Source organism: Phyllobates terribilis, unplaced genomic scaffold, assembly GCF_046119375.1.
Source record: "Phyllobates terribilis strain yellow unplaced genomic scaffold, ASM4611937v1 Scaffold_2__4_contigs__length_985480577, whole genome shotgun sequence".
Lineage (NCBI taxonomy): Eukaryota > Metazoa > Chordata > Amphibia > Anura > Dendrobatidae > Phyllobates > Phyllobates terribilis.
In genome coordinates this window covers 390,919,570-390,941,414 of record NW_027362762.1, presented here as the reverse complement: position 1 = coordinate 390,941,414, position 21,845 = coordinate 390,919,570, and the positions used below count along the sequence as shown (strand labels likewise).

Sequence of the window (21,845 nt, the reverse complement as noted above, 5' to 3'; positions counted from 1 at the left end):
CAAGAGGTTTTGTTTTCTATTGGTGACATGGTTTGGTTGTCCTCTAAGAATCTGCGGTTGAGGATTCCTTCTAAAAAATTGGGTCCCAAGTTTTTAGGGCCTTTTAAGGTGCTTCAGGTAGTTAACCAATCTGCTGTTAGGTTGGAGGTTCCTACCTCCTGGAAGATTAATCCGGTGTTTCATGTTTCTCTGTTGAAAAGAGCTTATGTGTCGGATGGAGACACCTCTGCCACTGTTCCTCCGGTGGTGGAGGACGGGGAATACGAAATTTCCCGCATCCTAAATTCTAGACGGTATAGAGGGAGTTTGCAGTATCTCGTCGCTTGGAAGGGTTTTGGACCCGAGGATAACTCATGGGTGAGGGCGGATGATGTTTCTGCTTCCAGACTTGTCAGAGCGTTTCACAAGAGGTTTCCCGATAAGCCTGGGCCTAGGGGATCCGGAGGATCCTCATAGAAGAGGGGGTACTGTTAGAACTCTCCTGTTAGGTTTTTTTCTATCTTGCTGGTCACATGACCTTTTTTGCCTATTTAATCCTGCTCCGCCCTCCTGGCTTTGCTGGACTTCATTGTAATTTCTACTCTTAAGCTAGCCTGGTGCTTAGTTACCTTTCTCAGTCAGTTTAGCTAGGTCTTCGGACCTTTATGTTCTATGTTGTGTGTTTGTCTTTTACTGCTACAATTTCTGCTAGGAGGTGTCCAACTTTATCCCAGTCCCTAGTTCTTGTAGGGATCCCTCCCTTGCATCTATAAGTCTTCGTACAGACTAGCCGAGGACTTTAGCGGGTCTGATCGCAGGATCAGGTTCCCCGTTACATCGTAGGGATCTAGCTTAGTTCTATTGTAGGGACAGATCTCCTTTCTTTCCTTAATGCTTGTAGCAGATCATAACAACTGCGACCTCCACGTCTCTTCTGAGGGGCATTAAAAGCGTCTTGTTAAGCTACTGCGACCTCCACCACTTATCCGAGGGGCATTAAAAGCGTCTTGTTAAGCTACTGGGACCTCCACGTCTCTTCTGAGGGGCATTAAAAGTGTCTTGTTAAGCTACTGGGACCTCCACGTCTCTTCTGAGGGGCATTAAAACTGTCTTGTTAAGCTACTGCGACCTCCACGTCTTTTCTGAGGGGCATTAAAAGCGTCTTGTTAAGCTACTGGGACCTCCATGTCTCTTCTGATGGGCATTAAAAGCGTCTTGTTAAGCTACTGCGACCTCCACCACTTTTCCGAGGGGCATTAAAAGCATCTTGTTAAGCTACTGGGACCTCCACGTCTCTTCTGAGGGGCATCAATAGTGTCTTGTTAAGCTACTGGGAACGCCACCACTTTTCCGAGGGGCATTAAAAAAGTCTTGTTAAGCTACTGGGACCTCCACGTCTCTTCTGATGGGCATTAAAAGCGTCTTGTTAAACCACTCTGAACTCCACAGCTCTTCCAAGGGGCATTGAAATGTTGTTTTTTAATTAACTCTAACCTCCACGACTCTTCGAAAGGGCATTGCATTTCCTCCTAATTTTTGGCAGCTTTTGCTTGAAAGGCATAAGCAAAGACTATGGGAGACCCACTCCCCAATAATGGGAATAATGTTTGTAATATGCTGTACTGCATGGCTCTTGTAAGGGGCATTGCAAGTTCCTCCGTCCTAATTTTTGGCAGCTTTTACTTGGAAGGCATAAGCAAATACTATGAGAGACCCACTCCCCAATCTTGGGAATAATGTTTGTAATATGCTGTACTGCATGGCTCTTGTAAGGGGCATTGCAAGTTCCTCCGTCCTAATTTTTGGCAGCTTTTGCTTGGAAGGCATAAGCAAATACTATGGGAGACCCACTCCCCAATCATGGGAATAATGTTTATAATATGCTGTACTGCATGGCTCTTGTAAGGGGCATTGCAAGTTCCTCCGTCCTAATTTTTGGCAGCTTTTGCTTGGAAGGCATAAGCAAAGACTATGGGAGACACACTCCCCAATAATGGGAATAATGTTTGTAATATGCTGTACTGCATGGCTCTTGTAAGGGGCATTGCAAGTTCCTCCTTCCTAATTTTTGGCAGCTTTTGCTTGGAAGGCATAAGCAAATACTATGGGAGACACACTCCCCAATAATGGGAATAATGTTTTTAAGATGCTGTACTGTATGGCTTTTGTAAGGGGCATTAAAACTGTCATGTTAAGCTACTGTACTTAAGTTCCAAGGAGAAATAGGGGCGGCTGGGGACCGTTTATGGACACCCGGCTGCCCCCAGGTGGCTGGGGACCGTGTGTGGACACTCGGTCGCGGGGCGGCTGGGGACCGAGTGTGGACACCCGGCCGCCGGGCCGCTGGGGACTGAGTATGGATACCAGTCCGCCAACGCAGCCATGACGTGGTGGCCAGATTCCACCTCCACATGCCTAAAAGGCCCAATTTCAAGTGCAAGCAAGCAAGCAGTATGGTATTGCAGCCTGGAGGTGGGTGGGTGGCAGGCTGCACCACACTTACGCTTGCATTCCAAGAAAACAAAGCAGATGCTAACTTCTATCATCATCATGCTCCTCACCTTGGCACTCTCAACTCCCCTGATGGAGAAGCCAGGGCCCACCGGAGGAGTCTGGTTCTCTGGTGGGCTCGTCCAATGCTGCCCTAAAGCAGGCCGGGCTAAGAAAAGTGTGTGGGGGGATGTTCTAAGAAGAAATAGCGGCGGCTGGGGACCGTTTATGGACACCCAGCTGCCCCCAGGCGGCTGGGGACTGTGTGTGGACACCCGGCCGCGGGGTGGCTGGGGACTGAGTATGGACACCCGGCCGCCCCCTGGTGGCTGGGGACCGAATGTGGACACCTGGCCGCCGGGCGGCTGGGGACTGAGTATGGATACCAGGCCGCCAACGCAGCCATGACGTGGTAGCCAGATTCCGCCTCCACATGCCTAAAAGGCCCAATTTCAAGTGCAAGCAAGCAAGCAGTATGGTATTGCAGCCTGGGGGTGGGTGGGTGGTTGGCTGCATATTTGCGCTTGCATTGAAAGGAATGGGGGAGGTACAATTGAACACTGCCCTGGGACAAGAACTTGCACGGGGATAGTTGCAAGTCTGCATCTTCTGATGCGGCAAGGATGACTTCTGATGGGCACACTTTTAGGCAGTGACCTGGGTGTCAGAGATGCTTCAATGGGTCTTCCCCATGCTGTCCCCATGTCTTTTCAGCACTGTATGCATGTGTCACACAGCACATGGCCAGATAAGGTTGTAAAATGTTAAAATGACATTTCCCGGTGAATGCATTTGTCATGGTTGAAAGCAATACAAAAGTGCAAAAACGCATAAAAAATGCTACTTGTGAACATAGCCCAAGGTGTGGAGGAGTATTTTTTTGGTGGGGTTATTTATTTTACCTTATACACAAGTCTTTACCCTGGAAAGGAACTTCCTTAAAATATTTCACAGGAAAGCACTTTCAGTTTCGTTTTTGAACGTTTTATTGTGAGCCCTTAACAGTGGCTTAATACCTCTGACCACGTTGTTGACAGCAGTGACCTGGGGGGTCAGAAATGCTTCCTGGGGCGATCCCCATACTGTCCCCATGTCATTTGAGCACTGTCACTATCGTTTTGGGCACTTGTTAGGCTTTTAAAAGACTGCCGGGGGTGCCGCCGCAAAAATGCTCGGGTCTCCCATAGACTAACATTGGGCTCGTTGCTCGGGTCGAGCACCCGAGTATCACGGTGAGCTCGGCCCGAGCTTCGAGCACCCGAACATTTTAGTGCTCGCTCAACACTATTCATTTTCTAAAATTAACAACACAGAGATGTTGAAAAAACTGTGTGATTAAACCTTAATCATATTTATTTAATAATGTATTTAGGAAGATACTCCTTTACATTCATAAGGTTTTAAAAAGGACATAAGGAACGCAGTCTACAAGTCTCTGCATTTTGCACCATCTGCTTCCAGGATAAGAAAATTTTGTTTTAGTCATTTCTTATCAGACCTGGCAACAGACACCTGAATTCTCAAATGCTTAGAGTGTAATCTGAGCTACTGTACTTCTAACAGATTAAAAATACCTTAAATTAGGTCAATGCGACCTTCACTGTGGAGCAAGTTTCTGTTCTGTGTGGGTTTTAATTATGCAAATTACAATTTAAAGTCATGTCATAGAAAGCAGTAGGATGAGATTATCAGCAGTTTTACTACAGATGTTATTTCATATAGTATCACAGTGAAAATAAATTATAATTCATGTGATATTTAAGTTATTTTAATGCTAATTATATGCCATTAAAATAAAAAATATTAGTACAAGGTGCTGTGACCCTTAGTTGGTCTTCCTCAGTTCCAATCAAGTAGAAAAAGTAAAAGATCTTCCATTGTTAAGAAAACAAAAAGGAAAAAGTGGATACGTTTTAAAAAAAAAAATCAATCCCGTCAGTGCTTTCATTTTCTGAATTGTCAATATAAAATAATGGATTGCATCTGATATTATTCCATCTTTTCAAATGCATAAGGAACTGACAATTATAGAGTAAACAGATGTAACCCTATTTAGACAAAGCTATCCTGGCTCTATGAATTACAATTAAAACATGATACCACCAAAGCTTCTAAAGTTGTGTGCATATAAGAGTAGAGAGGGGCAGGAGAGAAGTCCCTCATTACCGGGGCTTGCAATTTACAAAAGAACAGAGGAAACAGATAGTAGGTGAGGGGCAGAAAGAGTTAGGCTGTGTGCCCATGATGCGCTTTTTAAGCGTTTCCGCAGCGGCAATTCCGCTGCAGAAATACTTAAAAAACGCTTGGTAGAAGGCCTACCATGATTATCATTGCATAAAAAAAACGCAGCACTACCAATTATTTTGCGGAAGTGCTGCGTTTTCGCCGCCATTGACTTGCATTGTAACGCATGCAATCCACATCACTGGATCTGTACATGCAGATTACATGTGTTTCAATGTGCGGATGGTACCCGGGTGTGGAGGAGAAGAGACTCTCCTCCGGACCCGGGTACCATAGAACCTGTAAAAAAAAGAATAAAATAAAAAAATAAATATTATACTTACCGTATTTTTCGGACTATAAGACGCACCGGACCATAAGACGCACCTAGGTTTTAGAGGAGGAAAATAAAAAAATAAAAATTTAAATGTGGTCATGATGCACTTTTAAGAGAGAGGGGGTCTTCTGCTGACACTGGTGTAGGGTAATGTCCCCCAATTCTGACAATATCCCCCATCCTGGTATATATGCCACCCCCCTTCCTTTTATATGTGGTCCCCATCCCCATCCTGGTATGCCTGGCATCCCTCCATCCTGGTATGCATGGCACCCCTCATCCTTATCCTGGTATGAATGGCACCCCTCATACCTATCCTGATATGCATGGCACCCATCATCCCTGTCCTGGTATGCATGGCATCCCTCATCCCTGTCCTGGTATGCATGGCACCCCTCATCCTTATCCTGGTATGCATGGCACCCCTCATACCTATCCTGATATGCATGGCACCCCTAATCCCTGTCCTGGTATGCATGGCACCCCTCATCACTGGCCTGGTATGCATGGCATCCCTCATCCATGTCCTGGTATGCTTGGCACCCCTCATCCCTGCCCTGGTATGCATGGCACCCCTCATCCCTGTCCTAGCATGCATGGCACCCCTCATCCCTGTCCTGGTATGCATGGCACCCCTCATCCCTGTCCTGGTATGCAGGCACCCCTAATCCCTACCCTGGTATGCATGGCACCCATCTTCCCTATCCTGGTATGCATGGCACCCCTCATCCCTGTCCTGGCATGCATGGCACCCCTCATCCCTGTCCTGGTATGCTTGGCACCCCTCATCCCTGTCCTGGTATGCATGGCACACCTAATCCCTGTCCTGGTATTCATGGCACCCCTAATCCCAGTCCTGGTATTCATGGCACCCCTAATCCCTGTCCAAGTATGCATGGCACCCCTAATCCCTGTCCTGGTATGCATGGCACCCCTAAACCCTGTCCTGGTATGCATGGCACCCCTAATCCCCATCAGGCTGCACATTAAAAAAAAAATAAACACTCATACTCACCTTTCTTCTCTCCTCCAGCGCTGCGTCCGGTCTGCCTGCACTGATCTCTCCATGTGAGCCGCGCATGACGTCACTGCCATGCGCGGCTCACAAGGAGAGATCAGCTGCCGGAAGTCACTGCTCCCCACGCCGAGTCTGTGTGCGTGGGGATCAGTGACTTCACTCTCCTTCATAGCCGGCACACAGCGGAGCCGCGCTGCGGCTGCTGCCGGCTATCTCCTGTGCCCGCTCATTAAAGGGCATGAATATTCATCCCCCCCTCACGCCCATGGGCGTGGAGAGAGGTTGAATATTCATGCCCTTTAACAGCAGGTACAGGAGATAGCCGGCAGCAGCAGCAGCCGCAGCACGGCTACACTGTATACCGCTATTAAGGAGCATGAATATTCAGTGTTCCCCATGCCCCATGGGTGTGGGGAGCAGTGAATATTCATTTTCTTTAGCTGCGGGGACAGTGTAGGCTGCAGCGGGCGGCTGCTGCCTCCTGTGCCCCGGTCCTCCACCGATACCACTCCCCCCACACCACACATAAATATACACCCCCCCCCAACATTCGGACCATAAGACGCACCCCCCATTTTCCTCAAAATTTTTGGAGGAAAAAAGTGCGTCTTATGGTCCGAAAAATACGGTACCTTCTGATGGCCCCCGGTGTGCTTGTCTTTGCTTGCCGGCAGATCGTGGTGGACTGAAGGACCTGCGCTGACGTCATTTAGTCATGTGACGGCAGGTCCTTCAGTGTAGTGTACCGCGAGCTGCCGGCAAGCCAGGACGGATCGAATAAAGACTCCGGGGGCCATCAGAAGGTAAGTATATATTTATTTTTTTACCATTCTTTACGGTCACACTATATAAATCCATGCCGTTTGCATGGATTTATATAGTGTGACCAAGTTGTCAAGCACTTTCCAAGTGATGCTAAAATCGCTTGGAAAGCGCTTGTCAACCCGAATGCGGAAATGCTTGTGAAGAACGCTTCACATTCGCTTGTCCCTGGCAGGAAAAACGCATGTACAATCCGCATGCATTTTTTCTGCTAGGGAGATGCAGAAACGCTCAGGAAAAATCCTGAGCATTTCTGCATCGTGGGCTCATAGACTTAATATCGTCATTTTGGGAACATAGGTTTATTGCAGGTTGTAATCTTTTTAATCTTTTAGGATAGGTTCATTTTTAGGATGCTTTTGAAAAGCTTGGATGAAGGAAGGGAATCTGGTGTGTTGGGTCAAAGAATTCTAGAATATGGGGAATGCATTATTAAAATCTTGGAAAGAATTAGGTCATGTAAGGAGTGGAGATTATGCATGGGGCGTTATGGGGAGATTAGGGCAGAGGTGTATGGTAGTAAAATACAAAGGCAAGTGGAACAAATTATTTTTTTCACACAGGTATATGGTTACTGTGTGTCTTTTGCAGTCTTCATACTTTGCTCCTTTTGTCAGGTAATTGAATTTGTTTTTTGAAGTTGATGCTCAAAAGCTTTATTTAGCTAGCTACCTGTAGCTGTAAACATTCTGGCAAATGGTTTGGCTAAAGTATATTTCTAGACTTGTCACTTCAAAGCCAACATAGGTTGAAAAGACTGCTCCAGTAGATCTACAATTGCTATGCAATTTCATTCGGAGATGACCCTCAACATACTAAATTAAAAAGAATCACAAATGTTTAGCCTCATCCAGGCTGTCAAATTTCAGACACTGCATCTGGAAATTCAACTAAAGAATTAACAAAAAATATATCAAAAACTACACTGGATTCAGTAAAAACTTAAAGGGAATCTGTCGCCACATTTGCCCTATCTAAACGATTAATATGGGCATTCAGGTTAAAGACTGCTGTAAAAAGAGTGCTACATGTATGTCTCATATCAGATACCTTGTGGTTGAGAAATCATCTTTTATCACTTTATATAAATGATCTCTTCCAGGTTATGGGGCGGATGCTGCCTGGAAGATAACTCTGCCTCCAGAGATTACTATAAATAAAGGAGGAGTTACCAGTGTGAGACAAGTAACTAACACAGAACAGGAGAAATGAACTTTGTCTTCTTGCAAACACATTTTTTGCAGCTCTCTGAGCTCTGCTCTATTGTAACAATATTACAAGCATGTCTGCCTATGAGATCGAAGCTGGACCTGCAGATGTGTCAGCTATAATCACACACAGCTCTGCAATGAGATCAGGAGAGCAGAGAGCGGCCATTATACATCACACTGGTATTTCCCCCTTATATTTAAAATAAGCTCTGGAGGCAGAGTCATCTTCCAGACAGCGTCGTCCCCAGAGATTGGAAGAGGTCATTTATATAAAGTGATAAAAGATGATTTATCAACCACAAGGCATCTGATATGAGGCATACAGGGAGGACTTTTTTCAGCATTCTATAAACTATATGCCCATATTAATAGTTTAGATAGGTCAAATGTGGTGACAGATTCCGTTTAACAAAAGAAAGAATGAGAAATTCCACATTTTTGGAAAAGGATCCAGAATAGAAAAAAAAACAACGAAACACTTTAAATTAATACTTAAAGAGGCCATGTTACCAGGTAAAAAGTGGCCAGTTTTTAATCTTTTTTTTCCTGCTATTTCCCTGCGTATTCCTTTTTTTTAAATCCATCATACAGTTCCAGAGATACGAGCCTTAGTATGAATTTTCATGGTCTTTATCAAGAAGCTTTGCTCATTGGGTAATTATGCAGAGCAGCGAAACATACTTCCCGAAAAAATCAAATATGCCCATATCTCTAAAACCGCATGGTGGATTTAAACTAAACAAATTAATACTCAGGGAAACTACAGGGGTATGATAAGAACAGAAAACTTGTCACTTTTGAAATGGTGGCATGTCATCCTTAATTATTGAGCTTGAAGTTTCTTAGATGTTTTACAAATTAAATCTTTATAAGAGTGATATTTTGAGCTTTGCAAAATAACTTTCTAGTATTGAATAACTTGAATAAAATACAGTTGGAAACATGTAAGCTTCTGTTCTCATTTTATTTTTTACTTATTTCACTCTATATTAAAGTGTAGTGTACAACGACAGTTTCCTATATAGAGGCAACCACTGTATACATTATTTCACAATGACTGTATGACAGTTTACACTGACATATACAGTATTTCAGCCTTCAGACAGAAAAATAAAGTACGAAGAGAGCATAAACATTACCAATAAAATCTATTTTGGTTCTTATAAGAGACAGTTGCTCTACCGCTAATCTTTATGGTACCTAATGACATACAGTAACAGAATGTCTGCAATGACTTCATATACAGTGGACTAAGCTCCTTAAAGTGGCAGTTGAGGTCCATCATGATTTTATCATACTACTAACCACATCTCCAATCCCTGATATAATTTATATTATGGAGGACGGAGGAATATTAAGTAATCTTATTTTGGCTTGACTTTGTTTTCATGTGTTACTCAGTACAACCATTTGGCCTAAATGATCACTTTAGTTATTGTTCTTTGATCCAAATATCCGATACCATAGTTTTGAGCGCGCTATTGTTCTGATGCAAACATATTTATGATGTTAGTGTTGATTTTTCCACTTTCAAGGTTTCTTTCACAGCAATGTCATTGTACTGTCACCAGCCTAACCAGTAGATGTATAAATGGCTGCAAGCTGCTGAATACAGATAACTAGGTGTCAAAAATCATTCACTAGTTTTAATATGGTTTTATAGGTGAATAAAGTGTTTTTTGTTTTTTTATATATATTTTATGAGAACTGATATGAGTACAAGTTACCTTGTATGGTTCGTTGAAAAGGGGATAATTGGCAAAAAAGATATTCTCACTTGGCTGTACATCTTGACTTCGTCTTTCCCATTCTTTTCTACGCAACACACTTTTGTCCTGTTCATACCCGCTGTCAAAAGGAAATGACATGTAATAATTTAGACATTTACTTGTAAAAATTACTAATAACGCTGTGCACAAACCTGAAAAGCAGTCATCAAACAGATGGCAAAGAGAACAGAAACATGAATCTGATTAATGACAGTACTAGCAGGCTGAATGAGCTCTGGTCTCTGGATAAGCCTGTGTTTTCTTTGCACACTGAACAGATAATTGAAAATCTTCCGGAGAAAAAAATATGAAACATACAGTCATTAGAGTAAGATCAGTGTGTTCTGAGCTTTGTAGACCTGTGATGTGACAAAAGAGTATATGAAACTCTGTGACTCAACCAAAATTATTAAAAAAACAACTTTGTAGGATCTCAAAAAAGAAAAGTTTTGAGTCTGCAATTTATAAAGAAAAATGTATAGATATTGGAATATTACAATAAATTGTATACTATTAATATGATAAATATAAATAATATAAATAAATATGTATAATATTAATATATATATTATAAGGTAAATTGTATAATATAAATACTGAAATATTACTATAAAAAGCACATTTATAAAAAGAAAAAAAAGTGACAGATAGTATATTTGGAGTAGAGAATGGCAGAAGTCATATTGATATAGCATGATGATCATGACAGTATTCAGAATTTCTAACGTGCAGTATGTGTGCCAGGTTCATGTAAGCCTAAGTGACATATTTATTAATTTAGTGAATTGTTTTGTGAATTCTGTATGAAAAATAACACTTTCCATAAGTCAGCCCCTTGTTATGTTTTAAGTGTTCACAGGCAGATGTATATTTTAAAATGTTAATTCTGAATAGAATTTTTTATTTATGAAATGTCTTTTTCGTGCTCAACGTAATACTATGCCTGTTTTGGTGGCGAATCTCTTATTAGCTTGTTCCCTGAAGAGCTGTTAAAACTCTGTGCAGCAGTAGATTTCTTTACAGCCGCACTTCTGTAGTCTGATCTCTAGTAATCAGCCAGGTCGTCAAACTACTCCTTAATCAATCCTCTCTTCTCTGACTGATGTGGCATGAGCACAAGTTCTAAACATGAAAAATGCATGGAGACTGAATTGTGTCGCTGCACATCTGAGTGATTGTGATCTGAAGAGATGGAAATGTGGAGGTTATTTAACTGAAGGCATTGGCAAAAATAAGAGACCATATAATTTATCTCTGCAGAAGGGATTTTGATTTGACGCACTCTGATAAATAGTATGGTTCTTATGAATGTCACCTGGAGATGCAAATACACTGCAGCAGATATCTTAAGTTGCTTGTTTTCCCAGTTTTACCTCACTCATACAAGAATGATGGCTATCACTGCTATCTACTCTTTCTGTCATCTGAGATCTCATTCATTATTTTGCCACTTTAAAGGGAATTTGTCATCAGAAACTGGTCTATTTTTTATCATGTTTTATGTTTAATGTATATTCTTTTTAATTTTTGATGTTCTTGTTTAAGTTTTTGATATCACTATATATAAAAAAATAGAAGTCTTCAATTATTAACATACAGTCATGGACGAAAGTGTTGGCACCCTTGAAATTGTTCCAAAAAATGAAGTATTTCTCCCAGAAAATTATTGAAATTACACATGTTTTGCTATACACATTTATTTCCTTTGTGTTTATTGGAACACAAAAAAAGAGTAAAAAAAGGCAAATTGGAAATCATTTCACATACAACCCCCAAATTGTTGGCACCTTTGCAAAATTGTAGCTAAACAACTTTGTTTCAAGCATGTGATGCTCGTTCAAACTCACCTGTGGTAAGTAAAAGATGAGCGCAATGTGAAAATCACACCTGAAACCAGATAAAGGGAGAAGGAGAAAGTTGGGTTTAGGTCCAAGGTCTTCCAGCAGGACAATGACCCCTAAGATACTTCAAGAAGCACCCAGAAATGGATGGAAACAAAGCGCTGGAAAGTTCTGAAGTGGCCACCAATGAGTTCGGATCTAAATCCCATTGAACACCTGTGGAGAGATCTTAAAAATTCTGTTGGGAGAATGCACCCTTCAAATATGAGAGACCTGGCACACTTTGCAAAAGAAGAGTGGTCCAACATTCCAGTTGAGAGGTGTAAGAAGCTTGTTGATGGCTATAGGAAGCGATTGATTGCAGTTATTTATTCCAAAGGGTATGCAACCAAATATTAAGTTGAGGGTGTCAACAATTTTATCTGGCCCATTTTTGGAGTTTTGTGTGAAATTATGTCCAATTTGCCTTTTTTTCTCTGTTTTTTGTGTTGTTCCAATACACACAAAGGAAATAAACATGTGTATAACAAAATATGTGTAATTACAATTATGTTCTGGGAGAAATACTTAATTTTCTGGAACAATTTCTAGGCTGCCAACACTTTCGGCCATGACTGTATATTGGCCACTAAGTCTAATATTAGACTCATATTTCCTGTTATTTAAAGATCCCTTTACATCAACCATGTGGACATGGTAAGAAATAGGCTCACCAACTTCTACAGGCGAGCTATAAAAGCAACATTTAAATTGATGTTATTATTATTGTTAGCCTTGTGTAATCGTTGAGTGCACCACTATATTGATATACTATTTTAAGAGTAGATAGCTTTGTTCTATTGATGATTTTGGAATTTGAGAGAATTACACACTATATAATACTATCCTTATAGGTATAGGTTTCTTATTTGATTTCTGTTGTGCTCGTTTATTTTAATTAATACCCAGTAAAGGTTATGTTTTAATACATTTAGACCCTTAACATTTAATCAGTGAATTGGTTTGTTATTTTTGTTTTGAGAAATTGTTTTCAGCATTTTTCCGTGGATAGGTAAGCATGGTTTAATATGGGCAAAGGCATTGTGCGCAAATGGAGAATCTTGTGTTATCAGTTACAAGATTTCTGATTTTTTCTACTATAGATAGTGATATGAAAATGAAAAAAACAAATGTAATTGTTTTACATTTGATATAAAAGCCTGATTTAACAATAAGTAATTTTATAATGAAAACATTCTCCTTAAAGGGAATCTCTGGGAATAGAAAAAAAAATAAGAAAATGTCATAATAAATAAATTCTTAAATTTATTTAATTAACAAATCACTATCATTTTGTCTAGAAAGGTAATCACTATAGAATTAAAATGGCCGTCCCCTTGCAAAACTGCCAGAATGTTAAGTCAGGTGCCTGTGAGCACAGTGTTATAGTGTTATTAAGAAACACAGGGAGAGGTACACACAGGTTTGAGTGGACTCTTCTTACCTCAGCACCTCTGATATCTCCAAGTAGTAGTAGTAGAGCACATCTTCCTATATATGAAGGGAAGGTACGGGGCTTCCTACTGCACATGCTCACAGGCACCTGTCCTAACATTCTAGGCCAGGTTTTTCTCCGTGAAAAAAAGGCAGCGTCCATTTTACAAATGGATGTCCGGTCCATTGCTGGAATTAGGGTCTATGCTTCCACATGATGCTACTCTCAGATTAACACAAGACTGAATAGAATGACAGTAAGGGCTCATGCAGATTATCAGATTTTTGGTCCAAGTGCAATCCATCAAAAAATTGGATCAAACTCGGGCCAATGTTATTCGTTAAGGCAGGGCACATGCCCGGTTTTTACCTTGGACCTTGTGGTCCAAGGAAAAAATTCGCAGCATGCACGATTTGCCTTCAAGAGTCGGATGGCACTCGTCTATTCATGTCTATATTTCCATTAAAAAAATCCAATTTCCATGAACTGAAATAATGGAGAAGGTAGAGAAACATTTTTTTCTCCATCTCCGTGAAAATTGGATCCCACTCTGATCATATTCTGATCAAACTTGACTAGCATAATCAGACCGATTTTCTCGGATGGAGAAAATACAGTCGTGCGAACCTACCTTAATAATGATCACATGCTGTTAATTCAATTATTGGTCATACTATAATACATTTGTGACATTTTTATTTCTGAAGCCTAACTGGATAACGACACCTATTAATTCATCATGGTATGGTAATGTTAAGCTCTGTATTTTTTTTAACTCTCATTGTCATTTCCATCTCCTTTACTGAGCAATTTATGGGTGCCAGTTTCATTTTCAAACACTATAAAAAATGATGATGGATTGAGACACGGTGCTAATGGCGAGCAGCATGACAGTGTTAGGTTTCACATGGTGAAGTGCTTTTCCAAATGAAACTGAAGACCTCTGTGCACTTAGAACATGGTGTTACACGCTGATGAGTTTGAAACCTGATCTATAACTTTTCTGTGGTGGTAGTCCAATGACCGCATAAAGACATAAAACTATAACAACAGCATAAAGACATCAAAAAGTTTCAAAATTTTGTTTTGAATGATGGTGAATGAAGTTAAGCCGTGCTGGGATGGCACATATGTGTTTCTATGTGCATAAATAAAGGCACCTCAGGGTGAACCTTTTACTCATATTTACAGCTGCCTCTCCAATTGAAAATTAGGATGCAGCGGAGTCAAAAGAAAACATAGAAGCCTCGCAAACTCTCGGACAGATAAAGTACATTGAATGCTTTTTTTTTGTTTTACAGAGTTTACCTCCAGGCAGCTGCTTGAAGCAGACATCAATCTGATGAGGCCTGAGATGAGATGGATGTTTGCTCTCTCTGCTTTTTTCATCCCACAACCAATAATTTACTTTCTAGAAGAGATGCCCCATTGTACTTCACTTCTACTTTCCCTGTATAGTTTGAAAACCATCTGCTATGTGCTTCACATTTGTGTGATATGCTCAGATAAACATCCCTAAGAGGATTGTACTGTACTCACATTGTGTAAAGTACAGTTATGGATAACCATTAACAGTATCCCAATATGAACATAACACCTACAGGTGAGTACTGATTTATGTGATCTAAAAATAAGTAGTATATAGATCCCATAAAAAGTCCATAAACTCTAGTAATCACTTTTACAATATAAACCACCCTCTATCTAAAACTGAAACTGTCAAAAACTAAATTCCTTTTCTTACCCCCTCTTTTACCCTACCTATATCTCAAATTGCTATCTCAGTGTATGGTTCTACCATAACTCCCAAGCAGAATGCCCGCTGTCTTGGGGTTACATTTGATTCAGATCTTTCCTTCACTCCCAATGTCCGACTACTTACTCGCTCATGTCACCTTTTACTTTGCAAAAACTCTTACTGCTCTGATTCATTCTCGCCTGGACTACTTCAACTCTCTTCTGATCATTCTCCCTCTTACTAAACTCTCCCCTCTCCAATCTATCATGAGTGCAGGAGCCAGGATCATATTTATGTCCAACTGCTACACTGATGCCACCACCATGTTCCACTCTTTGCACAGGTTGCCCAACTGCTACAGAATCCAATATAAATTTATCACTCTTACACACAAAGCTCTACACAGTTCTGCACCTCCCTACATCTCCTCCATCATCTCTGTCTACCAGCCTACTCACCCTTTCTTTTCTACTAATGACCGAATACGAACATCTTCTATAATCCGAACCTCCCACTCCGGTCTCTAGACATCTATAGTGCAGCACCAATTTTCTGTAATACATTACCCCAGACAATCCAGTTAATTCCCAGTATCCACTGTTTCAAGCAAGCCCTAGAAATACATTTATTTAGACTAGCCTATCACCTCACCTAACTAATCTAACTAAATATCTCCTGTTCTCTCTTCCACGCATTCAGTAGCACATTGTATCTGTACTTATACAGATACTGGGGGTCGACTGGTTCACGCAGTGTCATTCTAATGTCCCTATTATATTGTTGGCTGGACCGTCCATGACAAGTGCATTATTTTTACCTATTGTTACCCCTATTTCCTCAAAGATTATAAGCTTGCGAGCAGGGCCCTCACTCCTCTTCATATGCATTGAACTATGTGTTACTCATTAATGTCTTATCTTGTTTGTACAAGTACGCTCTGAATTGTAAAGTGCTGTGGAATATCTAGCTAAGAAATTGTTTTTTCTATTATTATTAAGCCAATCCAAAGCCAGATTATATGCAAATGGAGGAAATTCAAGACCATTATTACCCTCCACAAGAGTGGTCGACCAACAAAGATCACTCCAAAAGCAAAGTGTATAACAGTTCACAAGGTCACAATGGAACCCAAGGTTACGTCTAAGTACATAAAGGCCTCTTTCACATTAGTTAATGAATCCTGTCAGACAGACTGTGTACAAATAGAGGAAATTCAAGAACAGGAATCAGCATCCTCTGCGCATCTGGAATAAAATGACAGCTGGCCACTCCTGTCTTTTTCCTTCCAAATGTAGAGGGGGGTGATCACTTCACCAGGTAATTCAAGACCAGGAATCACCATCCCCTGCGCATAAAGATTGATTGTTCTCTGAGTGAGAAACAAAATTATAATAATCTTGTAGTTATGATACCTTTTAATGGCTAACAAAAATAAAATAAGTGATGTTACAAAGCAAGCTTTCAGGAATAAAATGACAGTTGACCGCACCTGTCGATACCTCTTGCTTTTCTCCTTCCAAATGTGCAGGGGGATTGTCATTTCACCAGGTACGACTGGGGTTAGGGGAACCCTGTACCAGAGATAAGCATGGGTCCTAGAGGTCAAACCCAAAGCTATCAGACATTTATGGCATATACCCTGAAGAAGCCTTAAATGTCTGAAATAGCAATACCACTATATTCATTCACAGATTCATGAGTGTCTCTAACCTCTGACAAAAATTCTAAGCTAACAATTGAATTCTGTCATTGATTTTCCAGTGGATCTGTACACGAATTAGGCCTATTTTATTTAAATATAGAAACGGTGCAACTGGATGTGATGTATTGGTGGATCTGCACCTAAATCATCATCAAATCCTGAACAAGTCAACATAAAAATCATGTTTATTGTACTGTACATGCTGCTCGGATTCAATTGATGTGCATAAAGAGATTGGTCAATCACTCATGAAGCATCACTGTTTGCAATCATAGTCATTATACATCCATTTAGAAAATAGTTCCTGAAAGAGTATTGTGCAGATTATTGCAGGGACTATTATTGTGCAGATTATTGCAGGGACCACATCTCTGACATGTAAAATCTATGACATAATAAAAACACCTACAGAAAATAAAATGAATAGAAGTACATTAGTTTGGTTTGATCTCAGCTCAGAATGAAATGTGTGGTGATAAAAGAAATACACAGCTCAGAGAGTGGAATACATTACTAACACTGGCAGGAGATTTCCTAGATTCAAATTCTTTAATTGAGTGTTTGCCTTGCCGACTTTATTGTAAGTAGCTTTTACTTCATTTAATCCCTTTTACTTGTTCGATTCAACAGAAAATGACATTTGTCAGCATGTCCGAGTGTAAATTTCAAATCCAACTTTTGTTGTTATCAATATAGTGTTTTAACCTGTATTTATGTTCTACAGTAGCTGCTATAGTCCCCCAGTGATATTTTGTACATTTTGCTGATGAACATAGAGAATCTTTTTCATTGTTCATTTGCTTCCTAAACGCTAAATCGTTTCTATGCTCGTGTGTACTTAGCCTTAAGGATAGCACCAGGGAGGAGCAAGAGGTTGTACACAGATAACTGGAGAGGTGAGAAAGTATCTAAAGTCTCAGAAAGTGCAAAGGAAACAAGCTTTAGATAATGAGGAAATAAATGCAGTTCAGGAACCGTGCTGATACATTAAAAGGGTTGTTGAGCTGTGCAGCTCTGCAACTGAGCATTTCCGCTAGCATAGTGAACAGCTGATCGGCGGGGGTGCAGGGTATCCCACCCCCAATGATCAGATATTGATAACCTAGACTAAGATTGGCCCTCAATGTAAAATTTCTCCTTTAATAAGGATTTTTCATCTTGAACTGGACACACAAATGTTGGCTACATAGCGGAATAAAACTTTTTTTTCTCTCCTTTGCAGAGATATTAGCAATCACAGTATTTGGTATCTAATGAGTTAACTTTAGTTAAGTTTAAGTGGGTGCTGTTCGATACTTTTCACTTGGGGTGCCTACTTCTCCCCTTCTCTATGAATTTCTTTTTAATAAAACCCACTTGGACTTAACAAATGTTAACTCATTAAGTGCCAAATATTTAATTGCTACTATCTCTGCAATGGAGAGGCGAAATAAAAAAACAGCCACTATTACATCGTGTGTACAATTCAAATTTGGTGAAAGGTCCTCTTTAAACCAAGTGAAGAGATCAGCGACTTGGTTACACACAGATCCCACATCTTTCATGTATTACAGAAAAACCCCTTTAACATCTACTCAATTCTTTTCATTAATTTGTAAAGTGCCCATTGCGAAGTAAATAAACATTTTGTCTGATCACTGTATCTGTCAATGAAATGCAACTTTTATCCATTTCACTTAAAAATACATTTGCCACCACAGCCACCATAAATTGTTGTGGCCCACTTAAGGTGAAATTTTAGATAAACTGCACTATGATGTCAATCCATAGAAATGTGTTTTTTGTTGTTGTTTTTTACCCTTTATGAGGGAATTTTCCTCACAACTATTTTAACACAAGTGTCACAATTCCACCTTTCTGTGTGTCTGGATGCAGTGAAATACTGTCTGCCATTCAATCTAGAGCAAGAGCATGCTAAGCTGTCAGTATTTGATGGACATCTCAGCTACCCAATCGGATGCGGGGGCGTGCTGAGCTGTCAGTGTCTTGATTGACAGTTTAGCTGTTTAATCAGAGTAGGGTATTGCTTGAGCTTCATTCATGTGACTCCTGTTCATATAATTACCTGTATATTTAGCCAGCTCTCTGCTTCAGACTAGTGCCACATGTAGCTTCTGCTCACTGGTATTTGTTTGTCTTGCTGTTATGTGCTCTGTCTTTAATCCGTTGCTTGAACCACTGTTTCCCTGGTATTTTGACCTCTGTACCGTGACCTGACTATTCTTTTGTCTCACCCTCTGTCTATGACATACCCTCCTGACTTTTGACCCCTGGATCGTGACCTGACTATTCTGCATTACCAGTCTATGACGTACCCTCCTGGCTTCTGACCTCAGATCTTTTGATTACCCAGCCTCTCGGCTTGTCCATTAGTGACTAGCGTCACAAGTATCATGGATGGAAAAAGTAGAAGGTTGAATGCAAAGAGTTCACATTTTATGGCCATATTTCCAAAATTTGTTTGGCTCAACAACAAAGTAATTTCGTAAAAGATACATATTAGGAAATTACTAATAACATAATTTTCCTAATATAAGTGGCTCCAGGATGGAGCATCACTTAAAGTCGGCTTGGGGGAGAAAAACAAAAGATAAATCTGAAAGCATTAACCTGAAGTTGTGTAACTTGCTACAGTTTAATTTGCTTGGAGCACATTACTCACAAAGCTTCGTAGCTCAAGATCCCTTGAGCAAAGTGGTGATTACCGCAGTGTAGCAGAAAATAAATACTGAAGAGATTAAATTTGACTGTGGCATGTCAGCCTTTTTATTTAATGCTTCCTTATCTCACAGTGAAACAGCATCCTAGTTCACATACTGTAGCTGCTTGCAAAAAGAACCAGTAGCATTTGAGATGGTTTTTACTTCCTATGAGATTATGTATGCAAAAAATAGGACATTACAATGTTTAATTAGGGAGAAGTATAAATGTTTAAAATATATAGCAGGGCTGGACTGGGCATCTGGCAATTCTGGTAAATGCTAGATGGGTCGGTCCAGCAGCAAGCCACATGCCCCGCTACACTTTTAACAGTATCAATGTAACAACTGTAGCAGATCAGAGAGTCATCAGCTCCCTGCTCCATTATTTACACAAGCAGGCCATAGGCAGAATCTGTCCTGTTGCCTGCAAGAGGTCAGAGCCACATAGGGCACGTCAGGTGGTGTGATGACATTACTTTATCATGTTGCTTGAGCTTGGCCAGGGACTGAATGAAAAGTGCATCACTGCTCGGTGAGAGAGCAGCGTGAGGTGATTATTAGTATAAAGCAATATTACTACCATAAGGAGGCACAATGGGATGCAATATTGCACAATCAGGGCAATACTACAATAATAAGGAGGCACAATAGTGGGCAACATTATGCAAATCCCATACTTGGGGTCAGATGACCGCCTGCTCCCAGGGAATTTTTACAGCTGTGTGGTTACTATGAGGAATCAGAAGTCTGCAGTCACATAGAGCTACTGCAGATTTGTTTCCCAAAGGCAGGACAGCTCCTTTAATCTGTCATCATGTACTGGTATTATTTCACCTTATATAGCAGTATTATTGATAATATTGGTCTTACAGTAAATCTTGATTTCTTGCAGCATCAGGCAGGGTCATATTTGTAATAAAGACTTCTATATGGGGCAGTGTGTAAAGGGGGGCATGGTAGCCCTGTGTCAAATGCCAAAGCTTAATTGATGATGCTTGTAAAATGCTGTGGAAATAAATGGTGCAATATAAGTGAGCAAAACAAATAACATTAATTTCAGTCACAGTCCTGCCAATATATAGAAATATACAATGAACACTTTTCAGTTTTTCACTAAAAATACCACTGCAAACATAGTATTTTCATTGTTATGATCTGCAACATAAACTAAGGAAAGATAAGGAAAAGCTGTCCCTACAATAAGACTAAGCTGAATCCCTACGATGTAGCGGGCTGCCTGTTCCTTGTGAACAGACCCGCCTTCGTCCTCAGCTAGTCTGAACGGAGACCTATAGAATTAAGGGAGGGGTCCCTAAAAGAACTAAGGACTGGGACAAAAAAGTGACACCTCCTAAACAGAAGTTGTTGCAGAGCAAAAGGGACAAAGATAGGCACCGAAGCACCTGGCTAGAGAGACAGTCAAAACAACACTGAAGTCCAGCAAAGCCAGAAGGGCGGAGCTGGAATATATAGGCAGCTGGTCACGTGACCGCAAAACACAATATAGCAAAAACTAACAGGAGGGTTCTAACATTCATGTTATAATAAAATATTTTATTAGAATCCTCTGTATAAATCATTTTTCGTATATATCGCGTTCCAAATTATTATGCAAATTCTATTTTTCTCTGATTTTCCTAAATGGTAGATAAGTCAGTAAAATGTTCAAATCATCAACCGTTAAGAGTATAAATCAAATTTTATTGGACAAACCCCCCAATGATGACAGTATTTTTTTCAAAACTAAAAAGAATCAAAATGCACTGTTACAAATTCTTACACAACAGAGTTTTCAAACATTTTATAGGTTGTAAAGTGTAACGGGTCTGGGAGGCGGAACCTCTGAGCAACTATACAAGGGGGCGGTCCTTGTAAGGAAGCGGGTGGCTCCCAGGGAAGACGGGCAGGTAATCACGGCAAGTGACAGGGACAGTCTCTGGGTAGAAGGGCAGGTAGTCACGGCAAGTGACAGGGACAGTCTCTGGGTAGAAGGGCAGGTAGTCACGGCAAGTGACAGGGACAGTCTCTGGGTAGAAGGACGGGTACTCACTGCAAGTGACAGGGACAGTCTCTGGACAGGCAGGTGGTCACGGCTAGTGACGGCAGAGCCTCCAGGTAGGCTAGCAGGCAGGTAGCAGGTGAGCGCTCCTAGGTGAGCAGGCGAGAGACTCTGGACAGGCAGGTGGTCACGGCAAGTGACGGTGGAGCCTCCAGGTAGGCTAGCAGGCAGGTAGCAGATGAGCGCTCCCAGGTGAGCAGACAAGAGTCTCTGGACAGGCAGGTGGTCACGGCAAGTGACGGTGGAGCCTCCAGGTAGACTAGCAGGCAGGTAGCAGATGAGCACTCCCAGGTGAGCAGACAAGAGTCTCTGGACAGGCAGGTGGTCACGGCAAGTGACGGCGGAGCCTCCAGATAGGCTAGCAGGCAGGTAGCAGATGAGCGCACCCAGGTGAGCAGACAAGAGTCTCTGGACAGGCAGGTGGTCACGGCAAGTGACGGCGGAGCCTCCAGGTAGACTAGCAGGCAGGTAGCAGACGAG

The 21,845-nt window shown here is 41.1% G+C and overlaps 1 protein-coding gene across 5 annotated transcripts in view; it reads right to left on the bottom strand.

Annotated features, from left to right (window-relative positions):
• Positions 1 to 21,845, bottom strand: part of AFF3 (ALF transcription elongation factor 3) — a 563,963-nt gene that overhangs the window by 384,235 nt on the left and 157,883 nt on the right. For 4 of the 5 annotated variants that reach the window (XM_073664860.1, XM_073664861.1, XM_073664864.1 and 1 more), the window contains one exon: positions 9,808 to 9,928. The exons of the other annotated variant lie outside the window; for it this stretch is intronic. In XM_073664860.1, coding sequence (XP_073520961.1) covers positions 9,808 to 9,928 — 121 coding nt within the window. The remainder of the gene's footprint in view (positions 1 to 9,807; positions 9,929 to 21,845) is intronic. 5 annotated transcript variants of the gene reach the window in all.